The sequence below is a fragment of the Amblyraja radiata genome, chromosome 1 (assembly GCF_010909765.2).
Source record: "Amblyraja radiata isolate CabotCenter1 chromosome 1, sAmbRad1.1.pri, whole genome shotgun sequence".
Lineage (NCBI taxonomy): Eukaryota > Metazoa > Chordata > Chondrichthyes > Rajiformes > Rajidae > Amblyraja > Amblyraja radiata.
Window position 1 is genome coordinate 182,505,049 of NC_045956.1, and position 18,371 is coordinate 182,523,419.

The following is an 18,371-nucleotide window of genomic DNA, read 5'->3' on the forward strand; positions in this document are numbered from 1 at the left end:
ATGCTTCATGAGGGTTCACCTGATGCATATTTTTCTGGAGGAAAACTTGGAAAATAATGTGAGGAACACTCACGCCTTTGAAAACATTGTAACATTGCAATAGGAGCTGCCTTTTTTAGTTTGCCGGACAGGCTTCATACCATTATAGATTTTGAAATCGATTTCAAGATTAAAAGAACCCAAATCCTAAATTAAAAATTGAGGCATGTGCCCTGCTACTGTAATGCGTGTTGTGAGAGGTAATTAGATCACTCATTGAGGAAATTATAGTGCATTAGAAGCCATCTTTTTTCTAAGATCTCACTTGCCACGTCGACTCTGGCCAAAAGCATACAGGTGATGTGTTCTTCGGTGCCTATTTATGATAACTAGCTGCGAGGTGTCCAAGAATAGCAAGTTTGGCTCTTTCCAAAATTTTGATTCCAGTAAGAAAGCAGCCTTTGCAATGTGTCTTTGGATGCAGGTTCCAGAATTCAAGTCCTCATGGAATAAGCTTATACTCTGAACTGTATGTTCAGCATGAATTGCTTGCCTTAAATGAAATATTCATTGACAGGAGAGGGACATTTAAAAGTTGTCCTTGAGGTGCTATGTCTACTTTTGCCAAACTAGTATGGAAATGTTCTTTTTAACATGTTAATATTTGAAGACTACATTGTGCAGAATGAGGATCTTAATTTTAGAAATTTCACATTCTAAGCTTTACAATATTTACAATACAGTGGTTAAACTTGTGGTGTGCATTGACCGAAGTAGACCAGGAATGTAATGATCCCTGTGTTCAACCAGAATCTCAGCTGGTTTTGTCTTTCGTTTGCAGTTAGGAAAAGGTTCCATGGAGAAACAGACTATCTGATAAATTTGAAACATGAAGCAAACTAGCTGATATAGTTGCTCTCCAGTAATCTATGTTTAAAAGCTATGCGAGTGCCCAGTGAGGAAAATATCTGAATTATCTGTGGCATTGTCAGTTATGAGTAAAACTCTTTTGTTTATAGATTTTTCGAAAAGTTCATAAAGGAGGTAAATTTGAAGTATTGAATATAATATCTCAGCATAAAAGACAATCATTAGACGGTCTCTTTGGGTGCAATATAAATCTCCTACCATCCTATTTATTTTCACTTTCTTGCATTTAAACTTTTTTTGTTTAAACCATGTTACAGTGAAGATTCCAGCTTAAGCAGTTGGAAAGCTTGAATTGTGTTATTTCTGTATGAGTGAAAATCTAGGAGAATCTTGGCGTGTTTTTTGTAATTTAAGGTATCCATAGTCCAAAGGTGTAGTAGTCACTTGTGAAGCACATAAAATTATGTGGTATTGCGAGGTTTGTGCAGTGTAAAATTATGTGTCTTTATTGTGTTATTAGGTAGTCTGTCAGTGTGATAATCAGCATCTGCAGTTCCTCCCTCCACATGCTAATGAGATGTTTGCTGTATTTGTGTTATGGTGAATGGGACCAATCTGTCAGAAAGAGGCAGGCATATGATTCTACATACTTTCTATCTGGATTTTCAAAAAGCCTTCGATAAGGTGTTGCACGTGAAGCTGCTAAAGAAGATGAGGGCCCATGATACTGGCATGGATAGCAGGTTGGCTGGATGACAGAAGGCAAAGAGTGGCAATAATGGGCGTATCCCACAGGCGAATTTTCAACGGCTGAAAAAACGGCAACTGGAGCGGCGACTGTCAGAGCGGAACACGCATGCACGCACGCGCACGCACGCGCACACACACGCACGCACGCGGGAGAGGGCAAACGGGGGGAGCGCTGTCGTAAAAAATTCACACGTTGCAAAGCCAAGGTCATACAGACACACACAGAGATGAACAGGAAGGTTGGCGCTGTAAAACACAGCTAAAGCACAGTGTACGGTAAGTCCTTTAAAAGAGGGGGGAGAAGACAATTTTTAAGAAGCCAGAGATACACGGCTGTGAAGCTCGGCGGATATTTACAATACAATACAATACAATATTTATTGTCATTTGAGCCTCAGTGAGGCTCAAACCAAATTCCGTTTCCACAGCCATACAAACAAAGACAATTTCCTACAGACATACACACAATTTAATTCACACAAACATCCGTCACAGTGAACCCACTGTGATGGAAGGCAAAGTCTTTTCTCTCCCCTGTTCTCCATGTCTCTCCCGATGTCCAAGCCCCAGGCGGGCGATGATAAGTCCCACGGCCATTTTAGGCCGTGCCGGGCGATTTACGGCCCCGCTCCCGGTCTAAAAGTCACAGGCGGGCGCTGTAATGTCCCACGGCCATGAAGCTGTGCCGGACGATGTACGTCCCTGCTCCGGGTCGTTCCAACCCCGCGACACGGGCTGGAGAAGTCGCGTTGCGGGAGCTCCGGGAAGCGGTCTCTCCCCCCGGACCTGCAAGATCCCGATGTCCCAGTCCACCGGACCTGCGGCTGCGTTGCTGGAGCCTCCGAGCCCCAGGAGTCGAGTCGCAGCAGCGAGTCACCGCCGCTCCCCACGTTCCGAGGCCGGCCAGCGCCTAAATGGTGAGTAGACCGCAGATCCGCAGTCTCCCGAGCCCCCGGGTCGTTCAGGTTGAAGGCCGCTCCACGGTGCTAGGCCCCAACGACAACGGAGACCCGACACGGAAAAAGTCGGGTCTCCCGGACAGGGAAGAGATTTTAAACGGTTTCCCCCGCCCCCCGCCCCCCACATATACACATTTAAAACCAGTATTAAAAAACACCAACACTACATTTAACTAGACACAAAATTAAAAAAAGACAGACAGGCTGTAGGGGCCGCTGCAACGGGTGAGTCGCGCCGCCGCTAGCTTAACATTACCGGTCGGGTATCCTGGCTCTGAAAACTACTGCTTACCTTTTTTTTCCCAATGAGCCAATGAAATTCACCGTTCAGCACCAGTTACAACCTACGAGAACCTTCAACCTCCTTGAAAAATTCACGGCGACCATAATAAGGCCGGGACTGGTTCCCAGAGTGCGGGAACTCCTCACGACCACGAAGGGGACTCCCCGACAACCACCCGCGAACATGCCCATCAGGGGGCCATTTTCTGGTTGGCTGCTGGTGACTTGCAGTGTTCCACAGGGGTCGATGCTGGGGCCGCTACTCTTCATGGTGTATATTTGGATGAGGGAATAGAAGCCTTTGCAGATGATACGAAGATGGGTGGAGGGCAGGTAGTGTAGAGAAAGCAGGGTCTCTGCAGAAGGACTTGACAGGTTGGGAGAGTGGGCTGAGAAGTGGCAGATGGAATACAGCGCAACAAAGCGTGGAGCCATACATTTTGATAATAGGAATAAATGTGGACTATTTTCTAAATGGGGAGAGAATTGAGAAATTGGAGTTGCAAATGGATTTGGAAGTGTTGGTGCACAGTTCCTAAAATGTTAATTTCCAAGTCGAATTGGTAGTAAGGAAGGCAATTACAATGCTAGCATTTATTTTGAGAGAGCTAGGATACAAAAACAAGGATGTAATGCTGAGGATAGATGCCAAAAGCTGGAGTAACTCAGCGGAGCAGGCAGCATCTCTGGAGAGAAAGAATGTTGAGGCTTTAAGGCACTGGTCAGACTGCATTTGGAGTATTGTGAGCAGTGTTGGGCCCCATATCTGAGGAAGAATGTGCTGGTGTTGGAGAGGGTCCAGAAGAGGCTTACGAGAATGATCCCAAGAATGATTGGGTTAACATATGATGAACGTTTGACGGCACTGGGCCTCTACTAGTTGGAGTTTAGAAGGATGAGGCGGAACCTCATTGAAACTTATCGAATAGTGAAAGGCCTGGATAGAGTGAATGTGGAGAGGATGTTTTCACTAGTGGGAGAGTCTAGGACCAGAGGCCATAGTCTCAAAATAAAACGACGTACCTTGAGAAAGGAGATGAGGAGGAGTTTCGTTAGTCAGAGTGCGGTGTATATGTGGAATTCATTGCCACAGAAGATTGTGGAGGCTGTCAATGGATATTTGGAGATTGACAGATTCTTGATTAGTAAGATTGTCAGGAGTAATGGGGCGAGGTCAGGGGAATGGAGTTGACGGGGAAAGATAGATTAGCTATGATTGAATGGTGGAGAAAACCTGATGGGCCGAATGGCCTAATTCTGCTCCTTGAACTTATACACTATCTAGTTGTAACTTTAGAAGTAACTGAGGACACCTGCCGATTGACAATAAACTTCGAGCCATTCAATATGATCATGGCTGATCATCCACAATCAGTACCCCGTTCCTGCCTTCTCCCCATATCCCCTGACTCTGCTATCTTCAAGAGCCCTATCTAGCTCTCTCTTGAAAGTATCCAGAGAACCAGCCTCCACCGGCAGAGAATTCCACAGATTCCACAACTCTGTGTGAAAAAGTGTTTCCTCATCTCTGTTCTAAATGCTAAATGGATTGAGGCAAGGCTTGCATGTTCTTTGGGCTACAAAGTAAAGTTGGGCAGTATCGCTGACAATATCAGCAGACGCCACTTCCCTAGGTCAAACAATGGTCACTTTGAAAAGAAAATCAGTAGAAGGATGTCATCTGCCCTGTCAGCCTTGGGTGTGCCTGTTTCCACGGTCTCGGTAGCTAATGTAAAATCGGCTGTCTGGAGTGAATCCTACGACTGCACACCTGTACATGGTACTAACACCATCATCAAGTATGCAGATGATACAACGGTGATTGGCCTCATCAGCAACAACGATGAGTCGGCCTATAGGGAGGAGGTCCAGCTCCTGGCAGCATGGTGCGCTGACAACAACCTGGCACTTAACTCCAAGAAGACCAAGGAGCTCATTGTAGACTTCAGGAAGTCTAGTGGCGGCACGCACACCCCCATCCACATTAACGGGACGGAGGTGGAACGTGTTTCCAGCTTCAGGTTCCTAGGGATCAACATCTCCGATGACCTCTCTTGGTCCCACAATACCTCAACTCTTGTCAAGAAGGCTCACCAGTGTCTCTTCTTCCTGAGGAGACTGAAGAAGGTCCATCTGTCTCCTCAGATTCTGGTGAACTTCTACCGCTGCACCATCGAGAGCATCCTTACCAATTGTATCACAGTATGGTATGGCAACTGCTCTGTCTCCGACCGGAAAGCACTGCAGAGGGTAGTGAAAATTGCCCAACGCATCACCGGTTCCTCGCTCCCCTCCATTGAGTCTGTCCAAAGCCAGCGTTGTCTGCGAAGGGCGCTCAGCATCGCCAAGGACTGCTCTCCACAACCATGGACTGTTTACCTTCCTACCATCCGGGAGGCGCTACAGGTCTCTCCGTTGCCGGACCAGCAGGTCCAGGAACAGCTTCTTCCCTGCGGCTGTTACACTGCTCAACACTGTACCTACCGGTGACTGCCAATCACCCCCCCCCCCCCCCCCCACAGGAGAAACACTATGACTGTATGCATGTAAATAGATTTATTTATTCATTTTCTATGTCGCTCTTCCAGGGAGATACTAACTGCATTTCGTTGTCTCTGTACTGTACACTGACAATGACAATTAAAGTTGAATCTGAATCTGAATCCACCAAAAACAACTGAGCTGGATGGAGTCTCAGCCGCGTCCTCAAGACCTGCCCCGATCAACTGGCAGGAGTATTCGCAGTCATCTTTAACCCCTCTACACCATTCTAAGTCCCTATCTGCTTTAAGACTACTATCATCTTGGTGCCCAGGAAAAGCAAGGTGGTGTGCCTTAATGATGACTTTCTAGTAGTTCTGAAATCCACTATCATGAAGAACTTTGAGAGGCTGGTAATGGAGTACATGGGCCAGCTTCCCAGACAACCATGATCCACTGCAGTTTGGCTACTGTCACAACAAGTATATGGTGGACACCGTTTCCTTGGCCCTGCACTCATTTTTTGGAACATCTAGATAACAAGGACACCTACATCAGTCTCCTATTTATTGACTGCAGCTCTGCCATAACACCATAATAAGAATAAGCAACAAAAATTCTCCTCAATAATTCTCAACACTGTTGGCCCGCAAAGATGTATTCTCAGCCACTATACGCCCTTTACATTAGTTTCTGTGCTTTAACTCCATCCAGAAGTATGCAGATGAAACCATTGTAGTGGACCAGATCTCAAACAATGCAAGAGAGAATATAGGAAGGAGATAGGGAGCTTGATAACATGGTGTCAAGACAACAACCTCAATGTCAGCAAGACAAAGGAGCTAGTTATTGATTTTGTGAAGCGAGGTGGAGTATTTCGCCAATCGGCATCAATGGTGCCGTAGGGGAACTGGACAAGGGCTTAAAATTCCTAGGCATAAATATCACCAACAATCTTATCCTGGGAGAATGAGGCTACAGCAAAAAAACACCGCTACTTCCTCGGGAGACTGAGCGAGTTTGGCATTTCGCCAACTTGTACACATGCACTGTGGAAAGCATACTATCAGGTTGCATCAAAGCTTGCTTGGGAATAGCTCTGCCCAAGACCTTAAGAAATTGCACGAAGATGGAGGTAGAGCATGGTGACTCTCTGTGTGCTTGTCCCAGAGGAGAGTCCACTGTCATCCATTACAATCACGCTACTCTTCTAAATCTACCATAATTTCTAATCATATTTTACCAGGCTTCAGAATGAACCTTCCATAAGTATAGGTGCTGTCTGATTCACCTCAACCTGATTGTGGATATTGGACTTTGTCTATGAAACTGATTCGCTGCAATGCTGAGAACTATATTCTGCACTCTGTATCTTCCCTTTTGATCTATTGTACTTGAGTTGCAAATTGTATTTAGGTATATAATATCTGAATTGATTGGATAGCATGCAAAACAAAGTTTTTTACTGTACCTCTACAATGCTGTAAAACTATATTCTACACTCTGGTATTTAACTTTTTGCACTACCTTTTATACATGTGTATGACTTGATTATACTCATGTACAGTATGATTTAATTCAAGTTCAAGTTCAAGTTAGTTTATTGTCATGTGTCCCTGTATAGGACAATGAAATTCTTGCTTTGCTTAAGCACACAGAAAATAGTAGGCATTTACTACAAAACAGATAAATGTGTCCATATACCATGATATAAATATATACACACATGAATAAATAAACTGATAGTGCAAATAACAGAAAGTGGTTGGTAATAATCAGAGTTTTGTCCGAGCCAGGTTTAATAGCCTGATGGCTGAGGGGAAGTAACTATTCCTGAACCTGGTTGTTGCAGTCTTCAGGCTCCTGTACCTTCTACCTGAAGGTAGGAGGGAGATGAGTGTGTGGCCAGGATGGTGTGGGTCTTTCATGATACTGCCAGCCTTTTTGAGGCAGCGACTGCGATAGATCCCCTCGATGGAAGGAAGGTCAGAGCCGATGATGGACTGGGCAGTGTTTACTACTTTTTGTAGTCTTTTCCTTTCCAGGGCGCTCAAATTGCCGAACCAAGCCACGATGCAACCGGTCAGCATGCTCTCGACTGTGCACCTGTAGAAGTTAGAGAGAGTCTTCCTTGACAATCCGACTCTCCGTAATCTTCTCAGGAAGTAGAGGCGCTGATGTGCTTTTTTGATGATTGCATTAGTGTTCTCGGACCAGGAAAGATCTTCAGAGATGTGCACGCCCAGGAATTTGAAGCTCTTGACCCTTTCAACCATCGACCCGTTGATATAAATGGGGCTGTGGGTCCCCCTCCTACTCCTTCCAAAGTCCACAATCAGTTCCTTGGTTTTGCTGGTGTTGAGGGCCAGGTTATTGCGCTGGCACCATATGGACAGTTGCTCGATCTCTCTTCTGTACTCTGACTCATCCCCATCAGTGATACGCCCCACAATAGTGGTGTCGTCAGCGAACTTGATGATGGAGTTCGCACTGTGGTTCACTACGCAGTCATGGGTATAGAGTGAGTACAGCAGGGGGCTGAGCACGCAGCCTTGAGGTGCTCCCGTGCTGATTGTTATTGAGGCTGACACATTTCCACCAATACGAACAGACTGTGGTCTGTGGACGAGGAAGTCGAGGATCCAGTTGCAGAGGGATGCGCAGAGACCCAGTTCTGCGAGTTTGGTAACCAGTTTGGAGGGGATGATTGTGTTAAATGCCGAGCTGTAATCAATGAATAACATCCTGACATATGAGTTTTTGTTGTCCAAGTGGTCCAGTGCGGAGTGGAGGGCCAGCGAGATCGCATCCACCGTTGATCTGTTGTGGCGGTACGCGAACTGCAGTGGGTCCAGGTTTTTGTCGATGTAGGAGTTGATTTGCTCCATGATCAACCTCTCAAAGCACTTCATCACCACCGGCGTTAGTGCCACTGGTCGATAGTCATTGAGGCATGTCACCTTACTCTTCTTGGGCACCGGTATAATTGATGCCCTTTTAAAGCAGGTGGGGACCTCAGACCTCAGAAGTGAGAGATTGAAAATGTCCGTAAAAACTCCCGCCAGTTGGTCCGCACAGGTTTTTAGAACACGGCCGGGTATACCATCAGGACCAGGTGCTTTTCGGGGGTTCACCCCTCTGAAGGATTTCCTGACATCGGCCTCTGTGACTGAGACTGAAATGCCATCGCAGCGAATGGGGGATCGGGAAGGCACATCAGTATTCTCCCTGTCAAAGCGTGCGTAAAATGCATTGAGCTCGTCAGGGAGTGATGTTACACCGGCATTCGAGCTGCCTCCTGGTTTTGCCTTGTAGGAGGTGATTGCATTCAGACCCAGCCACAGCTGCCGAACATCTGTCTCGTCCTCCAGTTTGGAGCAGAAGTCTTAATTGCACACAAACAAGTTTTTATTAATATACCTCAGTACATGTGACAATAACAAACCAATAAACCAATGGATAAGTATTTACAGAGTTCTATTTTGCCATAGAATAAGTGGCAAACTGTCATTGTTGGAGGGAAAATACATTATGCTTGAACGGGCATTATGTCAGTACTTGTCTCCCCTTGGTGTATCTTGCTACATCCCTTATGAGCATTAGCTGAATATGTCATCATTGGGCTATATATGTTTGATAGAACTGCATAATGGTTATGCAAGTGAAAAATTAAGCGTAAACTTTAAAAATAAAATAACATAAGGTTTTGGAACAGGCCATTTGACCCCTGGAGCCTACTTTGCCATATAATAAAGCATGCTGATTTGATTATAGCCTCCAATTTCAATTGCATGTTTGACTCTAACCCTTGATTATGAAGAATCTATCTACCTTAATAATATTCAAAAACTGTTTCCAACAATATTTGGGGAATGTCAAAGACTCGCAAATCTGAGAGAAGAAAAATCCGTTAAAGATTAGTGACCTTTTTAAAGATGAGATAAAGGCTTTTGACCAGGAGAAATTGAATGCTGGAAGTGAAAGTGAGATGTAAAGATATGTCCTGAGGAGTTGTAAATAAAGTGAATAAAATACAGAAAATGCAAAAAGTCCTGGGGTGGAGAGACATGCTGAAAATGAGTGAAACACAATGTCGAAGTGGCCACAAACAAGTACTTGGTAATGAAGATATCTAACATACAGAATCCAGCTATCATCATCCAACGTTCAGTGGTATTGCCATCATTTAAATCCCCATGACCAATATTCTGGCGGTTACCGTTGAACAGAAACTGAACTTGAGCAGCCATATACATAATATGGCTTCAAGAACAGGTCCGAGAAAAGGAATCCTTCAGCGAATAACTCACTTCCTAACTTCTCAAGTCTGTTTGCGATCTACAAGCCTCATGTGAGTGCGATGGAGTACTTTTCACTTGTCTGGATGAGTTCTGCTTCAAGAACGCTCAAGAAGCTTGACACCATGCAGCCTGAAAAAGAGCCTCGACCCGAAGCATCACCCATTCCTTCTATCCAAAGACGCTGCCTGTCCCGCTGAGTTACTGCAGCATTTTGTGTCTATCTTCGGTATAAACCAGCATCTGCAGTTCGTCCCTACACAATGCAGGACATAGCAGCTTTATTGATTAGCACCCCATCCACAATCAACTCACTCCACCGAAGTCACAGTGGCAGCTGTTTGTACGATCTACAAAATGCACTGCAGCAACTCACGAAGGCTTTTTTGACAGCACCGTTGAAACTTATATCCTCTACCGGGTAGAAGGGCAAAGGCAGAAAAAATTGGAGAGACCATGTAAATGAAAATAGTCATGTTTAGTATTTTGTTGCATATCCTTTGCATGCAATGACTGCGTGAAGTCTGCGATTTATCACCAGTTGCTGGGTGTCTTCTCTGGTGATGCTCTGCCAGGCCTGTATTGCAGTCAATTTTAGCTTATGCTTGTTTTGGGGGCTCGTTACCTTCAGTTTTCTCTCCAGCATATAAAAGGTCACTCAAGAATTAACCATTATTTAACTTTGAAAAACTGCTTTGTTGCTTTAGCAGTATGTTAGGGATCATTGTCTTGCTGTAGAATGAATTGCTGGCCAATGAGTTTTGAGGCATTTGTTTGAACTTGAACAGATAGGATGTGGTTATACACTTCAGAATTTATCATGCTACTAACAGCAGCAGTTGTATCATCAATGAAGATGAATGAACCAATACCTTCAGCAGTCATACATGCCCAAGGCATAACACCCCCACCATCGTGTTTCACAAATGAGGCGGTATGCTTTGGATCTTGGGCAGTTGACTCTCTCCTCCATACTTTGCTCTTGCCATCACTCTGATGTGTTAATCTTCGTCTCATCTGTCTACAAGACCTTTTTCCAGAACTGTGGTTGCTCTTTAAGTAGCAATGTTACAAAATTTTGAGATTTAAAAAATCAAGTCTGCAATTTATCCCATCAGATAAAGCATAAAAATAAGTTTAATTTGACACCTAATTCACTTTCATATCTCAAGTATTTAAAAAGTTATGGCCATTTTCATACTGGGAAATGAGCATCTTGTTCCCTTTTGATTTTCTATGGACATAACAAAAAAGCTGTGATCGTGAACAGTCAAAAGCCCATAACTTTCTTAAAAATTAAGAGAACTGAATGAAATTTTCAGTTATCATAGATTGAAGTATTCTGAAACAAATATAAAATAATCTTACTTGGATGACCTGAAATTAAAGCATATAATTAGTTAGTTACCTAATTGTAGCTAATTTCAGACTTCAATTACTAGATCTAAACATCTATCCATTTCTTAATAAATGATTAACATTTTTAAATAGCCTAAATGTCCAAATAATATTCACAAATAATTCACAATAAAACATGATTTTAAAATCTCATTTACATTAATTTATAGACCAAATGGAAGGAATTTAGTGTTCAATTGCTGTAAATAAATGCCCATTTAAATCAGCTTTCCAGTGGGTCCCTGTGGAACGCGCTGGTTTAGAACGTTCACATTGCGGTAGATTTGTGCCCCAAATGCCGAGAAAAATACTGCGGGATATAATGGGCCCAAAATGAGCTACTCGCAATATTAAACTTTGTATAAAGGGATCTTTAGAAGCCCTTTTTAATGTAAAAATATACAGCATACCTTCAGTTATTTGCTTTATGAGACCCTGCGGTTGCTGTTGGTCGCGGGTTTAGAGATTGATTTTTAAACTACTATAACTATTATACGAGGCCTTTAAAACTAATAATAGCTTTTGCGACGGGGTCTTTCAGCGATTTTTCGTTAATAATTAACTAGGCTGAACATCTTCGATTTGAACAGCCTAGAGAAAATCGCGTTTTAAACCCGCCCCCCTCTAAACGGCGCCAAAATCGCGCACACCCGCAGCGACAGATTTTCAGCGACGCTTCAGGTAGGCTTTGCAACATACCTACTTTAAGTACTTCTTGGCAAACTGTAAACTGGCCATCCTATTTTTGCGGCTAACCAGTGGTTTGCATCTTGTAGTGTAGCCTCTGTATTTCTGTTCATGAAGTCTTCTGCAGACAGTGGTCATTGCCAAATCCACACCTGACTTCTGACGAGTGTTTCTGATCTGTCGGACAGGTGTTTGGGGATTTTTCTTTATTATAGAGAGAATTCTTCTGTCATCAGCTGTGGATGTCTTCCTTGGCCTGTCAGTCCCCTTGCGATTAGTAAGCTCACCAGTGCTCTCTTTCTTCTTAATGATGTTCCAAAGAGTTGATTTTGGTAAGCCTAAGGCATGGCTGATGTCTCTATTCTTTTTTTTTAATGTTTATTTTATTAGAAGCAATTGTACAAGAAGAAAGAAATCAACATAACATTTAAACGATTTTCGTACAGCTTCAGTTTTAACATTTTATAAACTGATAAGTGAATCGGAAAAAAGTAAAAAGGAATGAATGAAGAGGAAGAAGAAAGATACAAAAAAGAAGAAGAAAAGACACCTGAACTAACAAAAAAGTGAAAAAAAGAGGAAAAGCGGTGATATGTCCCACTATCCTTCCCTACACCCGCTCACCCAACCCTAGCATCGGTTTTGAATTTGTGTTCAACCATTCTGTTGTTGAAGAAATTCAATGAAAGGAGACAATATTTTGGAAAACACCTGTCTGATTTATCAGCCAAAACAAGCCTTATTTTTTCTAAATGTAGTGTCTTGGTCATTTCTGTGATCCACATCTTCACTGTGGGAACTGTTCTCTTTTTCCAGAATTTAAGTATGTTTTTTCTCAGTTATTAAACCATAATCAAGGAAACATCTTTGGAATATCGCTAACTTAGAGCAGCCCTCTGACATTCCTAATATTATTAATTTTGAATCCAACTCCAATTGAATTTTGAGTGTTTTAGAAATGGTATTGAATATTCCCATCCAGAAATGTTGTATTTTTATACTGGATACAAAAGAATGGGTTTTGGTAGCTTCTTGGAAGTGACATTTATCACAGAGAGGGGAGACAGTTGGGAAAATCTTATTCAATTTGGTCTTTGAGTAGTATAACCTATCCAATACTTTGAATTGTATCAGGCAATGCCTGACATTTAAAGAACAGTATAGTATGTATAGTAGGCTTTCCTCCCATATATCTTTTGAAATGGGCAAACCTAACTCGTCCTCCAATGCTCGCCTATAAATCTCAGAAGGTGGGGTATCAATATTTAAGAGAGTGTTATAAATGTAAGATATCAACTTACTTGTATCGGCATGTCTATTCAAACAATCGTCTAATATATCTGGACCCATAAAAGGACAGTCTTGTGTATATGTTTTCACATAATCTCGGATTTGAAGGTATCTATTCTTGTTCTAATGGGCCTATCCCACTTAGGCAAATTTTTTTTTTTTGGCAACTCCAGGAGACTGCCGCAAAAATTTCAACATGTTGAACATTTTTGGGCGACAGTGGCGATAATTTCTGCTGGTGTGGGTTGACGTAGGTGCTGCCGTACGTTGTTGCCAGGTGTCGTAGGTGAATGCCATTAAAATTAGTCCCTGGCAGTCGCCTAAAGAGTCGCCTAAGTGGGACAGGCCCATTAGTCTCATAATGTCGTCTTTGACTTTCATTGGCACAACTTTGGTCCTCATGTTTATAAACAGCAATAAAAGTTTCCAAATATGATGGAAAGACTGGAGGAAGGACTAGATGCTGAGAGCTCTCTTCTACCTGCATTATGGAGGCATTAAAGCACATCTGAGCAATTCAAACACTTGTGAAGAAGCCATGTGTCCCAAACATTATGGTGCCCTGAAATGGGGGGACTGGGTATAAACACAATGATAATTTCTACATGGTGAAACCAAAATGTATAAAATATGGCCTTTAATAAAATCTGACAATGTGCACTTTAACCACATGATTTTTTTTTTCTATTACAAATCTCAAATTGTCTATTGTTTATTTGTTTCATGGTATCAATTGTGGAGTATAGAGGCAAATAAATAAATGATGGGTCTTTGTCCCAAATTATGGAGGGCACTGTAAGCCAAGGTTCCCTCTCAATTATTTTCAGTACATTAATGATTATATTGGTGCTGCTTTCATCTTGTCCAACACTTCCCTTTTTTTGGAGATAGACACAAAGTGCTGGAGTGACTCAGCAGGTCAGGCAACATCTTTGGAAATAAGGGATAGGTGACGTTTCAAGTCGAGACCCTTCTTCATACTCAAGTCCTTCAGTCTGAAGAGGGGTATCGACCTGAAATGCCACCCAACCGAGGATGCTGCCTGGTGAGCTAACCCAGCACTTTGTATATCTATCTTCAGTATAAATCAGATCTACAGTTCCTTTCAACACATCTTCCCCTTTTTCCCCATGTAAAGAGCAATTTGAGTCAGTTCCTTGACCTCTCCCCATAGCTCCACAAATATTTTCCTTTCCCATGCTATTCATTCTTTGAAAAGTTCAGTTGAATTAATCTGAAAATGGCCCCTGACTCAAAATATTGCATATCCATGTCCTCCATCGATGCTGCCTGACCTGCTTAGTTACAACAGCAGTTTGTGTATTGCTCAAGATTCGACCCTGCAGTTCTTTGTGTCTACAATTGAATCTTGACAGTGCATTCTAGACCCTAAAGGGCCTGTCCCACTTAGCCGATTATTTTAGGCGACCACAGGCGACTGCCGGAAACTTTTCAACATATTGAACATTTTTCGGCGACAGTGGCGACAATTGTGGCCGTCGTAGGTTTGTCACCAGGTTATCGTCGGTTGTCGCCAGGTGACGTGGGCATTCGCCGGTGCTGACTTCGATGAATTCCATTGTCCTAGTCGCTGGCAGTCACCTAAAAAAATCGCCTAGGTGGGACAGGCCCATAAATGCTTTCCTCATGAATTTTGTTTATTTTGTCAAATGCCTCTCTTTGTCTTCTGTCTTGCCCCCTGCTTCAATTGAATTTTTAATTTACCTGTTCTTCAAATCCTTAATGATTTTAAACATCTACCCGATTCCCTCACAACCACAAGCACAAACTACAGCTACATTTCCAGCTTATCCACAATACAATGTACCTCAGCCCTGGAATCATTGTAGCAAATTTCTTCTGTACGCACTCTGAAACCTTTACATTTTTCCTAATGTCGGGGCGCAAAACTAGCTGCACCAATGTCTTTATCAAGGTTCATCTTGGCATTTCATTTTCCCTATTTTTCCAACTATATACATCTGTTCCATTGATGCCAGTAGGGTTTGTCTTTCTCTTTCCCCCTCCACCATAAAGAATGATATTGCTATTAGTTTATTATTGTCAGCTATGAACCATTCTGTTCTCTTTTGTACAATTCAACCTTCACCCTTTGTTCTCCCATCCAGAACAAGAATAATGTTTACTTCTCGTTCCACCACCAACCACTTCGTTCAACAGATCGGTCTCTGACGTCTTCAAATGCAATACTCCCAAGGAGACAAATTTCCCCCCTTTTCCTTTCTGCGTTCCCAAGGGACTGTTACTTCTGCAGTGCTCTAGCCCATTGTGCTGTTCTGATGATGCTCAAAGTAACCTCAAGAAACAGTATCTTGTTTTAATTGGCACATTTTCTAAGGCTCAATATTAATTCATCAACTTCAGATAATTATCCATTTACGTGTATGGCTTGATTGTACTTTTATACAATATAGTATGATTTGATTTGACTGGGTAGCACGCAAACAAAGGCTTTTTGCTGTATCTCTGTACATGTGAGGATAATAAACTAATAGCAATATCATTCTGCCTTTTTATTTGATGTATGCAGCTTTTTTTTTACCTTCTCTTTTTGCATCCCAAGGCATGCTTTTATCATTCTCTTTTCAGCTGGCTCTATAAACCACCACATGTCTCATTCAATCTCTTCTGGTCTCCACTTAGTTTCAGACATTTTCTTCTGTCAAATGTTCTTGATGCTGGAAATCTAAAATAAAAACTGAAAATGCTGGAAATAGTCAGCAGATCAACCATGTCTCTGGGATGAGAAACAAGTGTTGCAGGTCGAAGATCCTTCATCAGAACTGTTTTATTACCAACTTTTCTCAGTTCTATTGAAAGGTCTTCAACCTAAAGTGTTAAGCTTTGATTCTGACTCTCTGGATGCAGAGTGCTTTCATCATTTTCTATTTTTATTGCAGGAAAGGGAGTTTGTGTCTACAGTTTAACCAATTATCCCCGTTTTGATTTTTTTTAACCTTCATCCTCTGTACAGAGGAAACAAATATTGTCCACCTATATGCTAATGACCGGTTGCATTTGGAATATAGGAGAAAGTTGAAAAATTTCAAAAGGAGACTGGCAGTCATTATTAATTTTTTTACTTAGTGCCCAGCAAATCTGGACAGGCATAAATTAAAAAAAACCACCCCATGGTATTTTGATATGCTGCTCAATATGATTCCCTGATTTTTCTCATGGTCGTGTTTGTTTCTTATCTGCTATTCGATGGCCCAGCCCTTACGTTTGTTTCTTTACCTCTAGTGACTACCCTGGAACAACTTTTTCTTCTGATCATTTCAACAACTGAGGAAAATGGTGAGTTCAGCAGAAGAGTTGTGAACCTTGTCACATCTATCCCTGCACTTTATGCTGCTGGGAAGTATGGGGTCAGGTCACAGGTGTGCATAATACAACACAGCATCTCAAAAAATTGTCTGTGAAAGGGTAGCATGCGTGCAGCTCAACTTTTACAACAAACATTTAAGTGTCCTTTGTCATGTTAGGGCCTGTGTCCCCATCCCTTGATTATCTTTCTTGATTGGGCACTTAACCGAATTGGCCTGCAGTGTGCTGAATGTTTTTGTCTCTGCTGGCTAGTTTTAGCATAAATCCAATATTCTAATAATATGCATTCAGGGTATTTCGGAGTCAAATGTTTCTTGGCTTTAATTGGTCCCTATATGCTGTGTTCTACATTGCAGACTGATTCCTTAGACATGAAGGCACCTAATATGACAAACATGACGTCAGGCTCTGGGGCGCAGGAAGTTATCGTATCCAATGGGCATACTGAAAGTGAGCCAAATCCTTTTGCTGAGTACATGTGGATGGAACATGAAGAAGAATACAACCGACAGGTAAACGTGACTTTAAAATTAATACGTCAGAACTTGGAAAATCAGACTCGATGGGCCGAATAGCCTCTCTAATGGTGTTAAACTTTTTAAACCGCTCCACTCCAAATTCCTCCATCTTTTCCATATTTACCATAATTTTGTGTTTATTATAAAACGTGCTACAGATATTAGTGAAATTCATTGGAATAGGAGGAGGAAAAGAGCAAGAACCAAGAAGCCAAGAGTACCAAATTTTGTAATTTGGCTGGTGTCCAACAGGAATTAATGTTGTTCGTAATATTCATGAATGACTTGGATTGGGATGTGGGAGGCAAGATCAGTAAGTTTGCACATGACGTGAAGATTGGGGGAAGTTGTTGACCGTGTGGAAGGATGTCTGAAAAGTCTGCAGGGAGATCATGTTGTGTTGATGAAACGGGCTGAAAATTTGCAGTTTAATCTGACAAATCTATGGTGATACATTTTGAGAATACTAATGAAGTTAAGACATGCATCATGAATGGTAGGATCTTGGGGAGTTTGCTAAAATCTGTGGTATCATGGACTGTGAACTGGGTTAACAAATATTATAAAAGGATCTTAATGAACTGGGGAAAGTGGGTCAAAGAATGGTCGTTAGACAACAGTCTCTTTCCCCAATGTCAACAAGGCAAAATAAGCTAGTTATCGACTTCAAGAAATGTAGTGGGGTACATGTTCCAATTAACATGAATGATACCAAAGTGTAAATGTTTGAGAGTTTCAAGTTCTATGGCATCAATATTACAAATGATTTGTCATGAATCAACCATATTGAAGCGACAGCCAGGTAGGCATACCAACTTCTGCAGGAGATGGAGGAAATTTGGTATGTCTCCGATGTCTCTTCACACCTACAGGCGAACCACAGAAAGCATAATGTCGGTTTGTATCACATCGGGTTTAGAAACAGCTCTGCCCATAACTGCAAGAAATTACAGAGAGTTCTAGCAATTTGGTCAAACCTCAGCTGATGTGCAGTTCTAGTCACCGTGCGCTCGGAAGCTTATGCTTAAGAGTTCGCAGAAGAAATTTCCCCGTACAATTAAGAGGAGAGACGGGAGAAGTTTGGTGTGTTCTCCCTGCAGTGGAGAAAGTTGGGGGGAGTGGAGGGCATGATTGAGCTATATAATGTTATGAAGAGTATGGATAGACTAGATACAGAAAAGCTTTCCCCATATAAGAGTTAGATCCAACTCAATGACATAGATTTAAGGGCAAGGGGCTAGAAATTTTGAATGAATACACAGGGCACCTTGTTTACCATGAGAGTGGTGGATATCTTTAATGCATTGAATGCCTTGAATTACTTAGACATCGAGGTATATGGACCAAGTGCTGGATATTGATGGTAATAGGAAAGGGAGCCACTGGTTGGCATGGATCAACTGAGCCAAATGTTTCCATGCTATATGATTATATGACAACAAGTAATGGTCAGGTGATGAAGAGACAAGGAACTGCAGCTGATGGAATCTTGAGCAAAACACAAGTTGCTG

At 42.3% G+C, this 18,371-nt stretch overlaps 1 protein-coding gene across 2 annotated transcripts in view; it reads left to right on the forward strand.

Annotated features, from left to right (window-relative positions):
• paip2b (poly(A) binding protein interacting protein 2B) overlaps positions 1-18,371 on the forward strand; it is an 89,317-nt gene that overhangs the window by 21,997 nt on the left and 48,949 nt on the right. Inside the window, exons 1-2 of one of the 2 annotated variants that reach the window (XM_033035770.1) lie at positions 16,253-16,312; positions 16,699-16,854. In XM_033035770.1, coding sequence (XP_032891661.1) covers positions 16,310-16,312; positions 16,699-16,854 — 159 coding nt within the window. In that variant the 5' untranslated portion in view covers positions 16,253-16,309. Of the gene's footprint in view, positions 1-16,252; positions 16,313-16,698; positions 16,855-18,371 lie in introns of those variants that run through there. The other variant, XM_033035774.1, reaches the window with a different exon arrangement.